Source organism: Crocodylus porosus, unplaced genomic scaffold (genome assembly GCF_001723895.1).
Source record: "Crocodylus porosus isolate Cpor-Errol unplaced genomic scaffold, CroPor_comp1, whole genome shotgun sequence".
NCBI classification, from domain to species: Eukaryota; Metazoa; Chordata; order Crocodylia; family Crocodylidae; genus Crocodylus; species Crocodylus porosus.
This window is the reverse complement of record NW_017728906.1, coordinates 34,627,966-34,645,030: the sequence shown is the minus strand read 5'-3', so window position 1 is coordinate 34,645,030 and position 17,065 is coordinate 34,627,966. Positions and strand designations below refer to the sequence as shown.

The 17,065-nt window shown below is 41.3% G+C and overlaps 1 protein-coding gene across 1 annotated transcript in view; it reads right to left on the bottom strand.

Annotated features, from left to right (window-relative positions):
• HUNK (hormonally up-regulated Neu-associated kinase) overlaps positions 1 to 17,065 on the bottom strand; it is an 80,031-nt gene that overhangs the window by 8,332 nt on the left and 54,634 nt on the right. The window contains exons 6-8 of the mRNA XM_019528822.1: positions 10,882 to 11,017; positions 7,369 to 7,537; positions 5,724 to 5,807 (exon numbers count right to left, since the gene is read on the bottom strand). Coding sequence (XP_019384367.1) covers positions 5,724 to 5,807; positions 7,369 to 7,537; positions 10,882 to 11,017 — 389 coding nt within the window. The remainder of the gene's footprint in view (positions 1 to 5,723; positions 5,808 to 7,368; positions 7,538 to 10,881; positions 11,018 to 17,065) is intronic.

Here is a 17,065-nt window from a genome sequence, read left to right as displayed (position 1 = left end):
ATGTCTGTCTCATTCTATCTACTTGGTAAATTATTTGAAGCACATACTTCCTTCATATCTGTAAACGATCAGACCCCAGACCCACAAGTGTGCAAGGGAGAATACCCACTCTGGTGCCTTCCCATCACCCTTGCCCCTACCATGTTGGGAAATTTGAGAAAAGATAGCCAGACACTCCAGCCAGGAGGGGTAGCTACAGAAGCAGCTAAGTCAGGGATTTAGGGCAATTAGGGCACATCTACATGAGACATTTACTTCGCAGTAGCACATTACTATTGCGCAGTAGTGTTGCCAGGTACAAACCATGATGCAATGCTACTGCGCAGTAGTAACAAGCTACTGAACAGTAATCATTACCAGGCAACCATGCTGGGACAGTACTGCACAATAACACTGGTTACTGGGCAGTCATTTAGTACTTGGTTATGCAAATACTAAATGACCACGCAGTAACAACTGTGCAGTGGGCAGCTCATGTACGTGCACCCACAGAACTTTTGACTGCTTTGATCGTGAACTGCTTTTTTTTTTTTTAATTTCTACCCCTCCCCCATCTTTCAGTCTCTTCCCCCCCATTTTACCTCCCACCTACTCCTCTTACCCTCTTCTCCCCAGCCCTGTCACCCTCACCCCTTCCCTGCAATTTCCTATCTCTTTTTACTTTTCTTTCTATTTAACCTACCTGTTCCTAACTATATCCACTTGGAAAAAATAATCATGGAATTAACACGACATCTTCAGCCCTGTTTTATCACTTCACCCAACCTGCATCTGTCTTGTCTACTTGGATTGCAAGCTCTATGGGACAAGGACTGCTGGCTACTCTTGCATCTGTCCAGTACTTTGCACAGTATAGCCCTATATGTGGCTGGCTCTTAGGCACTCCCATAGTAAGTATAATCTCAATGTATAATGATCCTCTAAAAATAATAATTATAATAATAAAATGCTCAGACCTGTTTTTTAAAGGTCTGAATAAAGGACTGAATGGCAAGTAACTCCAGGCAAAAAGAGGCAATCAAGACTGTACGCAGCCAGGCATTCTTTCAGTTGAATGACGACAGCATCTGCATTTTGGTTGATACAGCATCAGTGAGATGGCAGGGCACTTTGAAACCACAGCTATTTTTAGTTTCATGATTGCATGAGGCAGAGCTAAACCAGAACTATCCACTGGCCTGCTCTGGAACACGGTCCACATGACTGCGCAGTCCTCGTGTTGCTGTAATATTTTACAAGGAAGAACAACGCAGTCATATTGTACAGATGCAATTACCCAGGTGAAAAGGAAAGTTGCATCTTCTGTACTGTCAATGAAATACTTCACCCTCGATAGATGGTGCAAAGGGTTTCTTACTCATTTTATATAGTTTACAAGGGTTACTTTCTCCAGAAGGAAAAAATCCAAAACCAAAAACCTCCAACACCCCAAAACCTGCAAAGTCCCAAGGTACCAAGTGTCATTGTATTTTGAAAAGTAAGGAAGATTTCCTTCAGAAGAGCTATCAATATTCAGTCTTCAACAGACTGCATGTATCCAGCTTACATTATGAATAAGCCATACCGGTATATCATACTTAGAAAGATTTGAAATTATCTCATCCTATACTATTTCCTACCCTGACACCAATCATACAAACTAGGCTAACCCCAGCAATGGGATCAAAAAGAAGATAATGGGTATTTATATTGTTGATACCTTACTGTTATAGTAGGACCAGGTGACACTAGTTCCCAGTACCTCAATCAGAGTCCTTCAGCTCCCTTCCCATGTCAGCCCCAGTCTAGCCTTCCTGGATCCTCCACATGGGGCAATTTCAGTCTACCATTACTGCTCCCAATCACCCTAGTCCCATCCGTAATTGCTTTTCCTTACACCTCTCCTGAATTACTAAATTGAAGCAAGCTTTTAAAAATATCACACGTGAGTACAGAATATACATTGCCTTGCATCTCACAGAAATCTCAGCACTAGCACCACAGAGCTTATGCAAACGTCCCCTTCTAGCAAGCTCTGTGAGAGAGGGGAAGCTTGCTAAGCCTGCTGCTAGTCCCTTATTCCAATACTTGCGCAATCTGGGGAGCTAATGGTGTGGAACCACCAAATCCACGGTCAGGTTCATTTGCATTCTGTACATTACAGGGATGTGGAAAGATCTCCACCAGCTGCTGCAGAACCTACAGAAATGTGTCTGCACAGTCTCCATGGCAACATGCAGATACATGCACAAGGCATTGTTTAGCTAGGGACCAGTGCTCCTGACTTTGTTTGGTGCTAGGTGATGATTTGGTGCATCTGTGTCCATCTTAGGAGCTGAGGCTAATGTTATGAAATCTCCCGATCACTGAACGTGCCGGTGTCACATGGAATCCGTGAAGTGTCATGTCTCCCCTGGACCAGGGACAACAGCAGGTCATTAAATCTTGATGGCTCCCATTTAAATGAGTGCATTTGCAGACAACAGCTTGGCCATATCCAAGCTGAAACTAATTTCAACAATCTCTTGGCAGAGGTCTGTGAATCGGAGAGTGGAAAATTCCTCAAAGAGAAGAATAAAGGAAGATCAGGTGTAGGCAGGGCCGGACACAGGCACGGGAGAACTGGGGCCTATCTGGGGCCCAGACAGAAAGGGGGCCCAAAAATGGTAATTTTTTTTCTGTTGTCCAATTATTATTATTATCATTATCTCTGGTGAAGCAGGGCCTGATACTAAAATTTCCCCCAGGACAGCCAGCAGTCTAGGGACAGTCCTGTGTATAGGTGTCAGGTCTTCAAAGCTACATAACCTGAGAGACTCAGTGGGACTCAAAGAGACAAAAAGAAGAAATGAACAGACAGAAATGTTCTTTTGGTAGAACCTTGTCAGAGAAGTTATTCCTGAATGGTTTCTCTTTACGTGCGAGTGCACTAGTAGTTCATCTTCTCTTCTGTAATATTGTAGAGCTGTATTGCAATAGTGCCCACTGGCCCCCAAGTCAAGATCGGGCCTTGTTTGACACAGAATAAGCACAAGCACAAACCACACAAGGTCTTACTAATTCATTCAGTTTTTAAAATCTGTGCTTGCTGTATGTATTTAGGTCCTGCTCTTGTAAAATTTGACATACATGAGATTACTCCTAGGCTCAAAGTTAAACAACTGGATCATTTTTTGTAGGCTTGGAGCCTTAGACCATAATTCTCATTGGAATTAAGAATACTAGCATTTGTTTCATCTTCTTCCTTTCTTATAATTGCCAGGAGTCTGTCTATGTGCTGTTCAGCTTAGCCCCAATCAACCCTGGTAGCCTAGATGGGACTCAATGATGGCTCCTATTAGAGTATTTGGTGTGGCTGCCGCCTGTACACAGTAGCCCTTACAATGCTCTGACAGAAGGGAATCTGTCTCAATGGAAGCTATCTAGCCCCAGTGCTCCTGGTTCATGATCTGTTCTCAGAGCTCCTGATTCCTGGCTGCTCCATGATCTTTGGCTCCCAGCTTTTCTTCTATTGTCCCTGTCTGAACCTTTTCCCAGCGTGTATCCTCTGCTTTGATCCTTCAGCTCTGGACTCTCAGCTCATAGCCATTGTAGCATAGTGACCCCAATCCCCCCCATTTCCAGGTTATACCTGTGACATTAAGCCTGCTTTTTATATTTATGAGGTGTAATAATTTCATGGTAGATTGCTGCTTTCTCCCTGGAATGTTTTCCAAACATGCTGCAACAACATTTTAGGGTATAATTGCACACAACAGCTGTAAAGCTTTACCTGCCCTGGTATAATAAATGCAGCACAATAACTCTATGAATGTTGCTATGCTGATGGAAAGGTGCTTAATATAGGTCCCACACAGGAACAGGGACTAACCACAGCAGTATCTACACCAGGAGTTGTACTGCTATAACCATTGTAGTGCCCCCACTGTGTGGTATGATTTGTATCCAATGGTCTAAAATCTATACGTGCTTATAGGGAAAAATTTCAGTAGTCTTCAGACACATGCATGTAACTCCTGTTGACTTCAACAAGAGATACACAGCATGTGTTTGAGGGTAAGAGTCAGGCAGGGAAAGAGTTTGAAACAAATTACTAAAGTACTTCTTGAAATATTATATTCCCTCAGTCTATTCACAGCTGATACATTTAAAAAAATTATTTTCCTTTTATATATATAAAGTGTGATATGTGCTTTGCCCTGATACTTCCATCTGGCTTGCAATTCAAAGTGTCTGTTAAATCAGCAAATGCACTTTTAAACAAATAAACAAAACCAGTTGCAATATCAATCTGATCAAAGAACTTTGGCTTGGGAAACCATTTTTAATACCATCATTGTGACAAACCTGTCCATGCGGGACCCGCAGAGTCCTGAGTTTCTCCCCACTGTGAGGCCACTTGTCCCCACAGACAGACTGAGGTTGCCCTGGGATAATTCCTATCCCTACAAACCTTAGCTGCACTGCCCTTATACTGGACCCTGCAGCTGCAGGAACTGGTGGCCTCCCTATTGGTTTGTGAAAAAAAAATTGGGTTTCCCTTTCCATAGAAAGGACTAGCTTGAAATATAACCTGCATTCTTTCCATAGGCCATCAGCTAGGAGACAAAACAGAACAATCTATTATGTAGGAGAGATAAATTATACAAGCAAATATGACCACAGATTTGAAGAAAAACAAAACAGTAAGGTTTTTTTTACCCTCTCATCTAGCTACACCTCCCGAAAGTCCTGCTAGTATTTCCAGAGTTCAGCCTTTGTGCAGACTCTGCCAGCCCTGACAGCTGGGGTGTTTGAACCTCCAAAGCCTGAGATTCAATGTCCCCAGTTCCATCCTACCTAGACTCTAAAACACCTCCAAAGGTAGCTGTCCTCTCTCATCAGTATTATTCTAATCACTCATGAGTCAACAGAATCCTCTAGAAATTTCGCGTCTCCCTGAGGCTCCTGCATCCCCTCTGGCTAAAGAGCCATTTCTCTCAGTTGCCTCTCTATTGTGGAGTTGATTTCCCCACTGCAGGCGGACAATGTCCTGGGCTGCCCAATCCAATAATGTCTCCTTCTATCTGTGTCTGGGAGTGGCAATTGTCTTTACATATGCATGCCTTGGCCCCTTGGCTGAATGATGTCCAAAATTACAAAGATATACATAGACAGCATAATGTAAATGAAAGCCACTTGCAACTTGTGGAAAGAAGAGACTGGTGATATTACAAGGCTTAATTTATTAATTTAAACTGGAAGTTATTGTTGAAGCACACAGTTTTCCTTTTAATGTTTCTAGAACAATGTTATGCAGCTTCATGCAGTCTGTATTACTGCAGGATATATTTGAGGGGGAACACAAGAGTTTTAGCAACTAGCAATTGTTATGAACTTAATCGTTTCATGAGTATTCCCAGACAGCTGCAAATGAAGACATCCCTATCTTATTTTTTTCACTGTAGCTAAGAGTCACTTCAAGTTTACACTTTGGGGAAGGGGGCATTACTTTTACCTTTCAGAGGTAAGAATATTTTCTGTACAAGCCTGAGATCAGTCCCTTCTTTCTAATGAAGATGCCCAAACCTTCCTGGCAATTTTTGGAATTGGGTTAGTATCTCCTGTAAGGTGCTTTCACTATTTCTCCGGCCTTAGAATTATTTGTTTCTTCTACAGAGCCAGAAATGTGTCAGTTGTGCTCACAATCAGTGGGAATTCTCAAACTTAGTCCAGTTTCAAAGCATTATAAGAACGAGCTTTACCTCATAGGAATCTTTGTTTCCCTTGTATTTTTCTATCTGGTATAGTTGATTCTTTTGGCAAACATTGTCCTGGACATCACACTTCTGTTAAGAGGAAAAAACCAAGGTGAGATAATAAGAGAAAGCCAAACGGATTATAAAGTACTACTTAATAGACTATATTCAGTGTTGAATTCAATGGAACTGCACTGTTGTATAGCAATGATGAATTTGGTCCACTGAATTAAATGCCGTTAATGTTAACCTGTAAATGACCAGTGAAGCATAAATGTTAAAACATCAATATACTTTGTAATATAACAATGCTCTGAGGAGAACTGAATCATCATTGGCCATGCACCAGACTAAGAATTCCTCTAAGTTCTAAAAAAATATTATGGAAAAGCACAGAAAGCCCCACACCTTATATACAGTAATGTAGACTCTTATGGCATCTTCACTTAAGATTTGGGACTATGATTGGGTATAGTCAGCCATAGGCTAGGTGAGAGCTATCTAGAGTGTGCCTGGAGAGCTAGGCCCCACACTAGGCTAGCAGTATTGGTGGTTCCAGCCTCCCCAAATTGGACAGGGAGTGTGAAGCTGCCACAGGATGATGGCTCCCTCTTCTACTTGCAGAGTAGTGCTAAGTGGCCATTAAAAATATGTCTGAGTGGCTACCTCAGCGCATGCTGCAGTGTTTGGACTCACTTCCCAACTACATAGGCTAGAAAAGTTTGCATTGTTTCAATGAGAAAGCAAGAGACACTTGTTGGTTTCAGTGGAACTTTGTTGAAGTCCAAACTAAAGTCAAATGCAGGAAAAAAGCAGGAAGTAGACAGGATCCTAAGAGGACTGACAGAAAACAGAAAATAGGATGTGCAAGGCTTCTTGCAAAGTCCAACTACCAATTCTCCCATAACCCTAGTCACAATTTGCATGAGAGAAAGTCCTGCTGCTGCAATTGCTCCATCAGTCTCTCATATACTCTATTCCTGTCCAGTGTGGAATTTCGATTGATGTCAGTGGGAGATCTGTACAAAAACTGAATGCAGGGTACATCATGGTGATCTACACTGTGAGCAGCTTGCTATGAAAACTGAGCAGTTGGATTTTTGACCTAGGGTTACATTTAAGACCTATTTGGCATGAATGCTTTATGGTCAGGGCCAAAAGCATCCAAAAAAAATGAAAAAAGATAAAGATAAACAAAATCTACATACATGTTATTTTTAAGTACAACTTTTATTTAAAGCTTTATTTTCAAAACAAATAAAAAAAAAGCAGTGGCTATTAAACTGTCCCCAACTCTCCTCAAATCACATTATATTACACGCTGTTTCTTTACAACAGTGGAATTATGTCAAAGCACTTCAAGTCTGATACAGCTCTAAGACAAAAATAAAGCCGTACATGGCAATGTCTTGTCGGCTCTAAGGAACAGTTTTGTCGGGGTGTCCATTCTCCAAATTTTGAAGCCATGTACTTGAGACCTGAAACTCATTATTTCTTCAGCTTGGGAGTTTTTATCTGAAATAGTGTTTAGAGCTGTGGCTGCACATCACCAAGTTAAAGTCACAGAATGGAATGCCAGGGAATGGTAACATTTCTATACGTTTCAGCATTATTTTTTTGGATTCAAAATTCAACATCATGCAATACTTACTCGAAGGCTTGTCAAATAGCGCTCTAGCTTCTTATTAAGGAGGAAATAGATGGCAAGCGTGTGGCATGCCCTATTGGAGAGCACAGTGTTGATAATATCACTGTTCTTGTAGCCAAGCTTTTCTGTCATGTGGAGCAGCACACTTTGGCTGAGATCCTCTAGGTGAATTCTAAACAGAGAGAGATGGAACAATTTATTCTTACTGTCCTCCTGATGAGGCATTAGGAGGCTTGTTAGTAATAAGGATACCTGCAGAGTAGGCATTAGATATCTAAAATGATGTTATACATCTGTATGACTCACTTTATATATTTTTAAAGATAGCTCTCTAGGAAAAAAGGAGCAGCAAGGAATTATTTAGCTGCTGACATATAGCATTTGATACTTTAAAGTCAGAATACCTGTAACCTGAGGAGCTTTTTTATACTCAGATGACTCCTCCAGATCTGACAAATAAACAAAAGGTTAGGTCTGGTTAGTACTTCAGGTGACAGACTGCCATAGGATAGCAGGAGCTGCCACAAATGTGGTGGATAATTAAAGGGATGGCATTCTTCCTTCTTAGTCAAGTGCCAAAGAATGCCCCAGCATGGGGTTAAGCGGTACTGTGGTGCTGGGCATGTCACAGTTTAATTAAAACATAAAAATGTCAAGTTCCTCACTACTGGAATAGTTCCAGGTCCCCTGGCTGCTTTTGTAGGGAAAAAGCTCAAATCTTACTCAGGTACCTATTTTTTTTCTGCTTACTAAAATGATGCTGTTCTTTCAGTTAGATATTATACTATTTTTCATGTGTTACTATCAACTGTTGCAGTGTTGCTCCTTGCACTAAAAAGTGTTTCAACTTAGTAAAAGGTGCATTTAGTAACAAGTGGGTGAGATGCAAAATTTCCACAGCAGTTCATAAAGTTGGTAGAAGTGCTTCAGGATGGAAAGCACTGTACAAATATAGGTTCCATCTATATATCGTGTGTGTGTGTGTCTGTGTATGTGTGCACATGCATGTGTGCTCTCAAGCAGAATTCTCACTTGAAACATGGAAAGGAAAAGCCTGGTACTATAATAACTATGCATTTACCATGCATTTTTAAGACAGATTTTTCCAAAGAGCTCAGCTCACCTTTGGACAGCTAAGTGAACTGGCCAGATTCCAGATGTGCATAACACCCAACAATTCCCACTGCTGTCAAAAGGATTGATTTTTTTTTAAAGGATATTCTTTGTTCGCCACTTATCTAGATGCCTTAATGGAAGCTGCTGAGTTCTGAGTTTTTCTAAAACCTGACTTATAGTTTTAATAGGTGCAACATCACTTTTCCCACCTCCCTCCCGAAGTGATACTTTGTACATCTCTTATACATGGGAATACATGTACCTCATACCAGGATGAACAGAGCAGGATTTTAAATGGTACTCGAAATCTTGCCTGGGTAACCCTGACTAGTCAAATGTTTCCTTTATTCAGTGTGCTCATTAATATTCATTTTGTAGATAGAGATTGAGTCTTTTTAAAACGTGAACAGGCACAAGGTATTTCTGCTGTGGGGCATGTATACATGTGCTCTGGGAGTGGAGGGGGTGCTTTAATTAGAGCGCTTTAATTTAATTCTCTGTATTATTTCCACTTCTCTCTGCCCCTACTAGCTCCCTGAGTTAGCAGCATTTAGTGGTACCAATAAAGGGGTACTCAGGAGTAGAGGTTTACGGTTTTTTTGTAAATTGTATAAATATAGTAAGAGAGAAATGTCATGGGCGTTAAGTGGTAGTTTTCTGAGAATCAGGAAGTTTATTCTGTTCAATTACAAACTGACAAAAACTGGAGAAAATCTATGAAAATTGGTTTCAGTGGTGTTACTCCTGATGTACATTGATGTAAATGAAGGCTGAATACAACCTTAAAATTACTCAAAAGGATTTTGCTGCACAGGCCATGGTATAACAACTTTTAGATAAGTCAGGTTTGGTGCATGGGCTAATAAAAAGCAGAGAAGCACTATCATCAAAAGTGAGAAGGGCAAGAATCCATATGGCTTTTATCTCTTGCTACTTCATTAGCTGAAGCACTATTCTGAGTCACAATATTCTGGTGACAGTTGTCCTGCATATTTTAGAGAGGCATGTCAAATGGTCTCCAGAGAATATTTATTGTAAAGGTGATTTAAAAAAAGACAAAAAAAAAAGACAAAGTTTTACACTGGTATTTCCTTAAAAAACATATTTCCCATAAAGAGGTATGAAAAGCACTTATTTTCCAACAGAGGCACATAGACCGCTCCCTATAGTTCAGGACCCCAGATTTCATTAGTTCTTACATGTGGTTTGCTTGCTTTCAGGATGGAATGATTAATGATTAATAGGTACTCGGTAAATAAAAGACATTGCACTTCTGTTTTCTCTAACAGATTCCAAGTGTCTTTACAAACCACCTAACTAATTACACATACAATCCGTTACGCTACTGAACAAACTCAAATGAACTCAAACAACACAATTTAACAAAAAGCAACACAAGTTTCCAAATCTAAATAATAAACATGAGGGTGCCTACTAATGCAAAAGAATTTTCAAATCAGATTTATTTCAAGCCATTTTATTTTTCTTTGGATAAAACAAGAACAGTGAGAGAAATGAGTTACCCACACAGTTCCCAGTTATAGTTACATTTGCTTAACAGATGCCATGTTGAGTAGATTGATTAGACTCATTATGACAGTGATTTCATTAGCTTAATGACTCATTCAGTTTACACTTGTTTTCCCTTTCCTTAACACAAAATGTTCATGTGTACCATACTCTAGTACAGTCCAGTGCACCATGGATCCTTTGTGAGAGTTTTTTTGTTTCAAAGCATGCTATGCAAATTAACTCCACTACTCCTAAATTCAGGGCAGTAATGCTGAGCTAATGACTCATCCTATTCGTGCCCTACCTCTGGCAAGACTGCCACTTTTTTTTTTTGAGGGATGCATACACATTGGCTATTAGGTCCTCGTTATCCATCTGGAAACAGTCATGGGTTTCTGGTTTTTATTCAGATAGTCAAGATTAATGGTCTTTAAAGCCAGCTCATTCAGCTTGGACCACATCTATTAGTGCTAACATCACACAATAACATTGCTGCTTGAGAAAACAAGGAATTGCCCAAGACTGATGTACTATGTGGTACATGCATCAGCTCTGAGAGCTGCAAAGCCAACATCTTTTGAAGTCTTGCTTCATGCAAAAGCAAAGCATGCAATAGCAAAGCATACAATTTGGTAGCTTAGGATGGTACAATAGACCTTCATAGTAAGACGTTTTCTTTATTTGATAATATCTTGCATTTACTTAATACCCAATTCTGCAAACCTTTACTTACATAAAATGTCTTTACTAACTTGAGTAATCCTAGATTGTTCAACAGGACTATGCCATGTGAGACAGGGTAAGAAGATTGTGCCCTTATTATTTCAATTTGTTCTCATGCTCACAAGAACTCTCTGGTTTGACAAAGTCCTCTATTTATCATAGTACCTGTTTGGATACGTGACATTAGGCGGTGCTTTCCCAGGGTAATTCTCATTAAGCCAACGATTGCCTAAAGCTTGATGAATGTTTGGTCTCTTTGCAGGATCTGGCTCTAGCAGAGATCGCAGGAAGTTTATGGCCGCTGTGAAGACATTAAGAAAAAACAACAGCTCTGTCATACACTTTACAACTTAACTTAGTAGCAGGCTACCATGGTAAGTATCTCACGAAACATAGGTTACCAAGCAACTTTTTCTTTACGGTATGCTCTAGTGACTGAGTAAAAATACTGATAAGGAGCTAATCCATAAGTAAAGTAAACAGTTTTTTATAGAGTTAAAACGGAGACTAGGAAAAGTATCTGTTGTTTGGTTCAAAGTTCAGTAACCTATCATACTTTCAGAAAGAAAGTAACATGGTGAGTGGCCATTCGTTGTAAATTACAGTCAGGCCTGACCACGGTCACATAATACTATTTTAGACTAGGAAGATCCTGAAGCACACCCAGGATCTGATTGTTAAGTAAAAAACAAAAATAAAAAATAAAATAAATCTAATCAGGAGACTTTTCTGTACAACGTATTTCTATAGCAAACTGCCTGGGAGAAACTGTAATAACAAGTGTGCTGGCAGAACTGAGAAAAACTGCACTAAATATTCCTCTATTCTCCCACTCCAGGAACATTTTACATACTCCCCAACATATACAAACAAGGAAATCCTGGCAGACCCATCATATCTAGCTGTGGTGCCCTCACTAAAGATCCATCACAGTTCACAGAAACTATTATCCAACTGCTCACCACTCAGAGCAAGTTTTCTATAACATACAAATTTGTTCAACAAAATCCACAACATAATCATCTCCCAAAGAAGAGAGATCCTTGTCACCAGAGATGTCACTAATTTATTCACTAATATCTCACACCTATAAGGCCATGTACAATACTCAGATTTTCAATCTCTATGCTCCAGAATAAACTCTCACAGAACAATGGTAAAGGATAGAATCAACCAGTCACCAATGGGAATATGTTTCACAAAACAGCTGCTCCATCTCTGACTTCCCAGTCCTTGTTCTCAAGGGCAATCTACGCAATATCTTTAGAAGACAGGCCCGAGAACAAAAAAAATCATCACTTTACTGGACACCAAAAGTAATGGACTTAATGCAGACAATGGTGTTAAGGTTCATTACGACTCATCCACTCCCTCTGCTAACTATTCTGTGCTCCTAGGTCCGGGGCAGGAAAAGCCTAGCCTGCAGGCTGAATTTGGCCCACGGTGGACTCCATTTCCCAGCTGCCTTTGCCCACATCACTGTGGCCAGTTTCCATAGAGATCTTAGGAGGAGCAGGGCCCTGACTATGCAGAGCCAGGGTTTCCGTGGAAAGCTGCCCAAGGAGTGCTGGAAGGGTGCACGGCTGGGCGAGAAGCTGCTCTAGGACTGGGGGTGGGATTTTGCAGCAGTGACAGCATGGTCTGGAGCTGGGGCAGAGCCGTGATGCACTGCTTTCACTCCCCACTCTGGACCATGCCGTCACCACTGCTGGAGTCTGCCCTGCTTTCCTTGATGGGTGAGGAGCTCCAGGGGCAGGCAAAGCCCAGGGTGGGGCTTCATTAGCTGGGGCTGTAAGGCTGTGTGGGACAGGAGAGTTGCTACAGCCTGCAGCTCAGACACTGCTCACAGCAGAGCCGGGAAAGGGGGTCAGAGGCAGGGGAAGGCTGTCTTGCAGGGGCTGCAGAGGAGGAGCCGCCGCCTGATGCCCAGAGACCCCAGGAGCATGGAGACAGACACCAGCACCAGGAAGCATCCACAGCCCATGTGCAGGGACACAGACAGTCCTGCTCCCTGAGACACCCCGCTAGGGGCAGTACACACAGGATCCCCAGTACACAGTGTGCAAATGAGAGACTGTGTACATAAGTTCTTGAGGGTTGGTATTAGTTCTTGATTAGTTGGTATATCAATGTGTTTATTTAATGGTTGTTTGTTATGTTGTAAATAATTAAATCTTGTAAATATTTTGAGACTTGTCTGCGAGGGTGCTTGATTTTAAAGGGCAGGCTCTCTGCTTGGGGGCATTGCAGCAGCTTTCCGGGGGGCTGGGCAGGGCTAGTGGCTACTGGGTACCCCAGGATCCCACTATTCAGGTGAGGGCATGTGTAGTGTCATGCCCAGGGTTACATTTTAAACATGGAAACTGATTTTGAGCAGTTTGGTTAAAAGAAAACATTTTTCCTTCATGTTCCCAAAGGAAACCAACAGTCCTCAGGGTGCTGCAGCCCACCATGGCAGGGAAGTGGGGAGGGTAGTCTGCCCACTGGAAAGGCTGCTGGCAAGATAGCTGTCATCCCTGCCCCCCACTGCTGATGGGCTGCATGGGCCCCACCCCTCTCCACCAATCCGCGGTGAGGGGTGGGACCACCTGACAGGCAGCTCTCACAGCCAATCAGCAGCAAGAGGCATGACCACTGGGGCCCCTTGGTCAGAGGCATGGAGGGGCCACCATGTTCCACCTACGAAATGGCTACACAGCCCTGCATTCTTTCTGCCCATGAAATTGGGGGGGCAGTCACCCTGAATTTGGTAGGTCCCTAACTACAGCATATCCTTTTTAAGCTATTCCAAAAGTCTTAGCCTTCACCAGCACAAATGACAGGCCTCTTGTTTTTTTTGCACCTGTGGCCACATAAAGAAAGCAACGGGTTTAATTCAGCAGTCTGTGATGTAACAAGTAGAAAAAGTCATAAATATTAACGAACAAAGCAATCATTTACAAGAGTATCGTTAGCCTGTCCTTTCCTTTATGTACAGATCATTTTTCCCTCAAGCTCGCTCATCTCAGAAGGTCCGTGTGCCAAGCAATTTACATTTGAAATAGAGAGAAAATTATGATTATATCATTACCAGGTCGGCTAGGCATGAATTCGGTTTGAGGTTTCTATCTTCCCAAATCACGGATTTACCTATGCTATTTTAATTTAAACCTCTCATGAGATTGATACATTTTCATACAACAATACTATAGTAATATGAAAAGACCGGAGTCCATGACTGTTTTGGAAGCTGATATTATGGCAGTTCCATGAAGTATTCTGCAGCTTCCCAAGTCACATCTCTTGAACAAAGTATTCTTTCTTGCTAGGAACAACAAATCTATTGTTCTTTAATTCTGGCTTTTGCCCTTTACCTTTTCCTCTCAAATAACATGTACCCAAGCAACAAGTTCTGAGGACAGTTACAAACATGCACAATCCTGAGTGCATCTAATATGCACTTAACTGCACAGTAAACTAATTTCCTGCAATGTAAAGCATCATAGTCTACACGTGCGGTACTATTAGACCTCAGCAAACTAATCTTCACCACTGTAAGATAGTACTGTTGGGACAGTACTATCTTACAGCGGCAAAAATAACTGCGACTAAACGCACTTATAAAGCTGATCTGGGAGTACACTGAACCCACTCAGCCCAGGCAGCAGGGGACTGGACTCCTTCCTGCTGCCTAGCCATGGGACTCCACATGCTAAGGAGCTCTTGTTCCCCAGCCAGCCCCTCCACCACCCGATGCTGCTTCCCAGAGCCGAGGACTAACTCCTAGGCCCCCTGTCAACCCAGGACTGCTGTCGTCCTGGGCACAGCATCTGCCTTAATGGCACGTGTAGATGCACCCTGTCACTGAAAATAAAAATCTCTAGAGGAGCTAAATTCCCCATAAAACCTCCCACCCCCCTCTGGGATCTTCTTTCTGGGAAAAAGGCTAAGGTGATGACATTTGAGCAGTATTGTAAAAATTAATAGACTTGGATTGGGAGAAACATTCCAGAGACAAGCTCTCTTTTCCCTCTCTCCACTTTGGCCTCTAGAACCCAGACATTCAAATCTGGTTAGTAAGAGCACCTGGCACCTTCTGATGATTTGCATAGGGTGGTGGTGGGGGTGATAGTTTATCACTGAAGTTGGATTCAAGCCATAAGAGCATACGAGATCAAAATTAACATGAGTCATACCCAAATGCAAACATGAAACCAATTAATTGATTTTTTGAGAGGGATGCCAGCTCTATCTGAAGTCAGACGCAAAGAAAACAGCTACATCCTCTTCTTGATCCGCACTTGGCTTATAATGAGGCAACTAGCTCAGTTTATAAAAACCTTGAGGAATTATCCAGCCCTTTCTTCTTTATATAATCAAAAGTAGGGACTTCATCTAGGATGAAATTAAGGACAGTGCCAATCAGATTAATCCCTGCCCTGTACTTGACTGAATTTTCTTTCTGGTATAATTCTGGAATAAAGTTTTTTCTTTTGACAATTATACAATACCAGTATTATTAGAAATTGCATCTCTCTCTAAATGTTAACCACTTCCCAACCTGAGTAAAGAAACAGGAACAAAGCAATTTTCACTCTGGAATATAAAAATGTCCCTGTTTTGATTTTCCCTGCAATAGTCAAAGATCATTTGTTTTCTATTGTTTAGAGAATGCCAAGTGTGAGTGTGCACCTGCTGAAATTATACAGAGTTGCCGTTTATAAGTCTGACCACCTGAAACATTTCATGCATGGAATCACAGGTTAAACCCACCTCATAAAAATCTCTCCTTCAAACTGTATTAAGTATATGTGTCATTGGATGAAATTACACTTTTCTGGAATTTTAATTCTCAATTTCTCAGGCCTCATAAACTGTACTACCTCATTTTCTGCTTCATAGGGTTTGTTTAATGGCATATGCCATTGGCATATGCACTCATACACCCTGGAGGTACTGTTTGACAGGTTTTGCAAATACAGTCACTGGAATGTATTGATTGAAAGGTAAAATGTCAGTGAATTTTGGGCTATTAGCTATAAAAGGATTTTGTGACATAAACTCTAACAAACAGAGAAAGGAAAACCCGTAAAGTTGTAGAAACTGAAGCTACAGATTAAAATCCTTTTGGAAGTATTCCTACAGTCTGTACTTCAACTGTCTGTTCCCAGAGGAAACTAGCTGAGATGCAGGAGAGGTAAAGTGAGAAACCAGGAATGTGTGTAGGCTACAGCCAACCTCATTAATACTGGAACTCTTTTCATCTAACAACCCTTTTCATAGGACAGCTGTCTTGGGTAAGAGCTTTAATGAAATAAGGCTTCTAAGTAGAAAGGGCGTATACCAACCCTAAATTGTATGCCACTGCTGCTATATGGTTGCTTTGGGTGCTTTATGCTTATCAAATGTTTTAACCTGTGCATCAAAGATTGATTAGGGAGATAAGAATGGCTGCTTGTTTGATGTAAAAGTTTTGCATTTATGAAATCCTGCGTTGTTACAATACATACTGCACAATTAAAGGCAATCTTCAGCAATTTCTCCTCTGATTTCCAAATTTATCACAAAAAAAAACCCACCCCAAAACTCTTCCACAGTTGAAGAAAAAATTATTTTTACTTTAAAAGTTAGCAAAACAACACTTTGGCAAGAAGAACAGCTCTTGTCTACTAACTGAAGGCCTAATAGTGGTGAGAGAACAAATGTCATCTTAAATCTCAGTTTACACTCTTTGCCACACACCTTTATATACAGTGGATGAAGGTTAACATATTTAAGTCTGCTCCATTAATTTTTTTTGTCTGTGAGTTCAATGTAACTATAGTAGCTTCCACCAAATAAAACAAATGTTATAGTTGTTATAGGGCAGGGGTCAAAGACAGGGTTAGTGGGCCACATCTGGACTGTGAAGCCATTTCATTCAGCCCATAGGGCTCCTGGAGGGGCCAGGCGAAATTCCCAGGTACAGTACCCTACTGAAGATGTGTACTGGCGGGGTTTGAGGGGAGATGATCAACAGCTGCATGCTGCTAGTAAGTCCAGATCCAGCCCATGAGGACACACACAGTTTGGATCTAGCACACGTGTAGCCACAGCCTAGATCCAGCCAAGGGGGCTGGTCAAGCTTGATACCCATACTCCAGAGCTTTATGTTAGAGAACTTACACAGTACACAAAGATGTAGTTCTGAGACAAATCTGATTGTCAAAATGAAATTCAATAACGGAGGAAACAGTAAAATGAATCTAATTAAAATAAGAGCTTTTCTTCCTGCTACATATTGCTCAGACAAAGTCTTGTGTGTGTAAGTGGCCATTGTGTACATCTATAGTCTCCTTATAAATAAATTAAACTTATCACATAAAGAGCA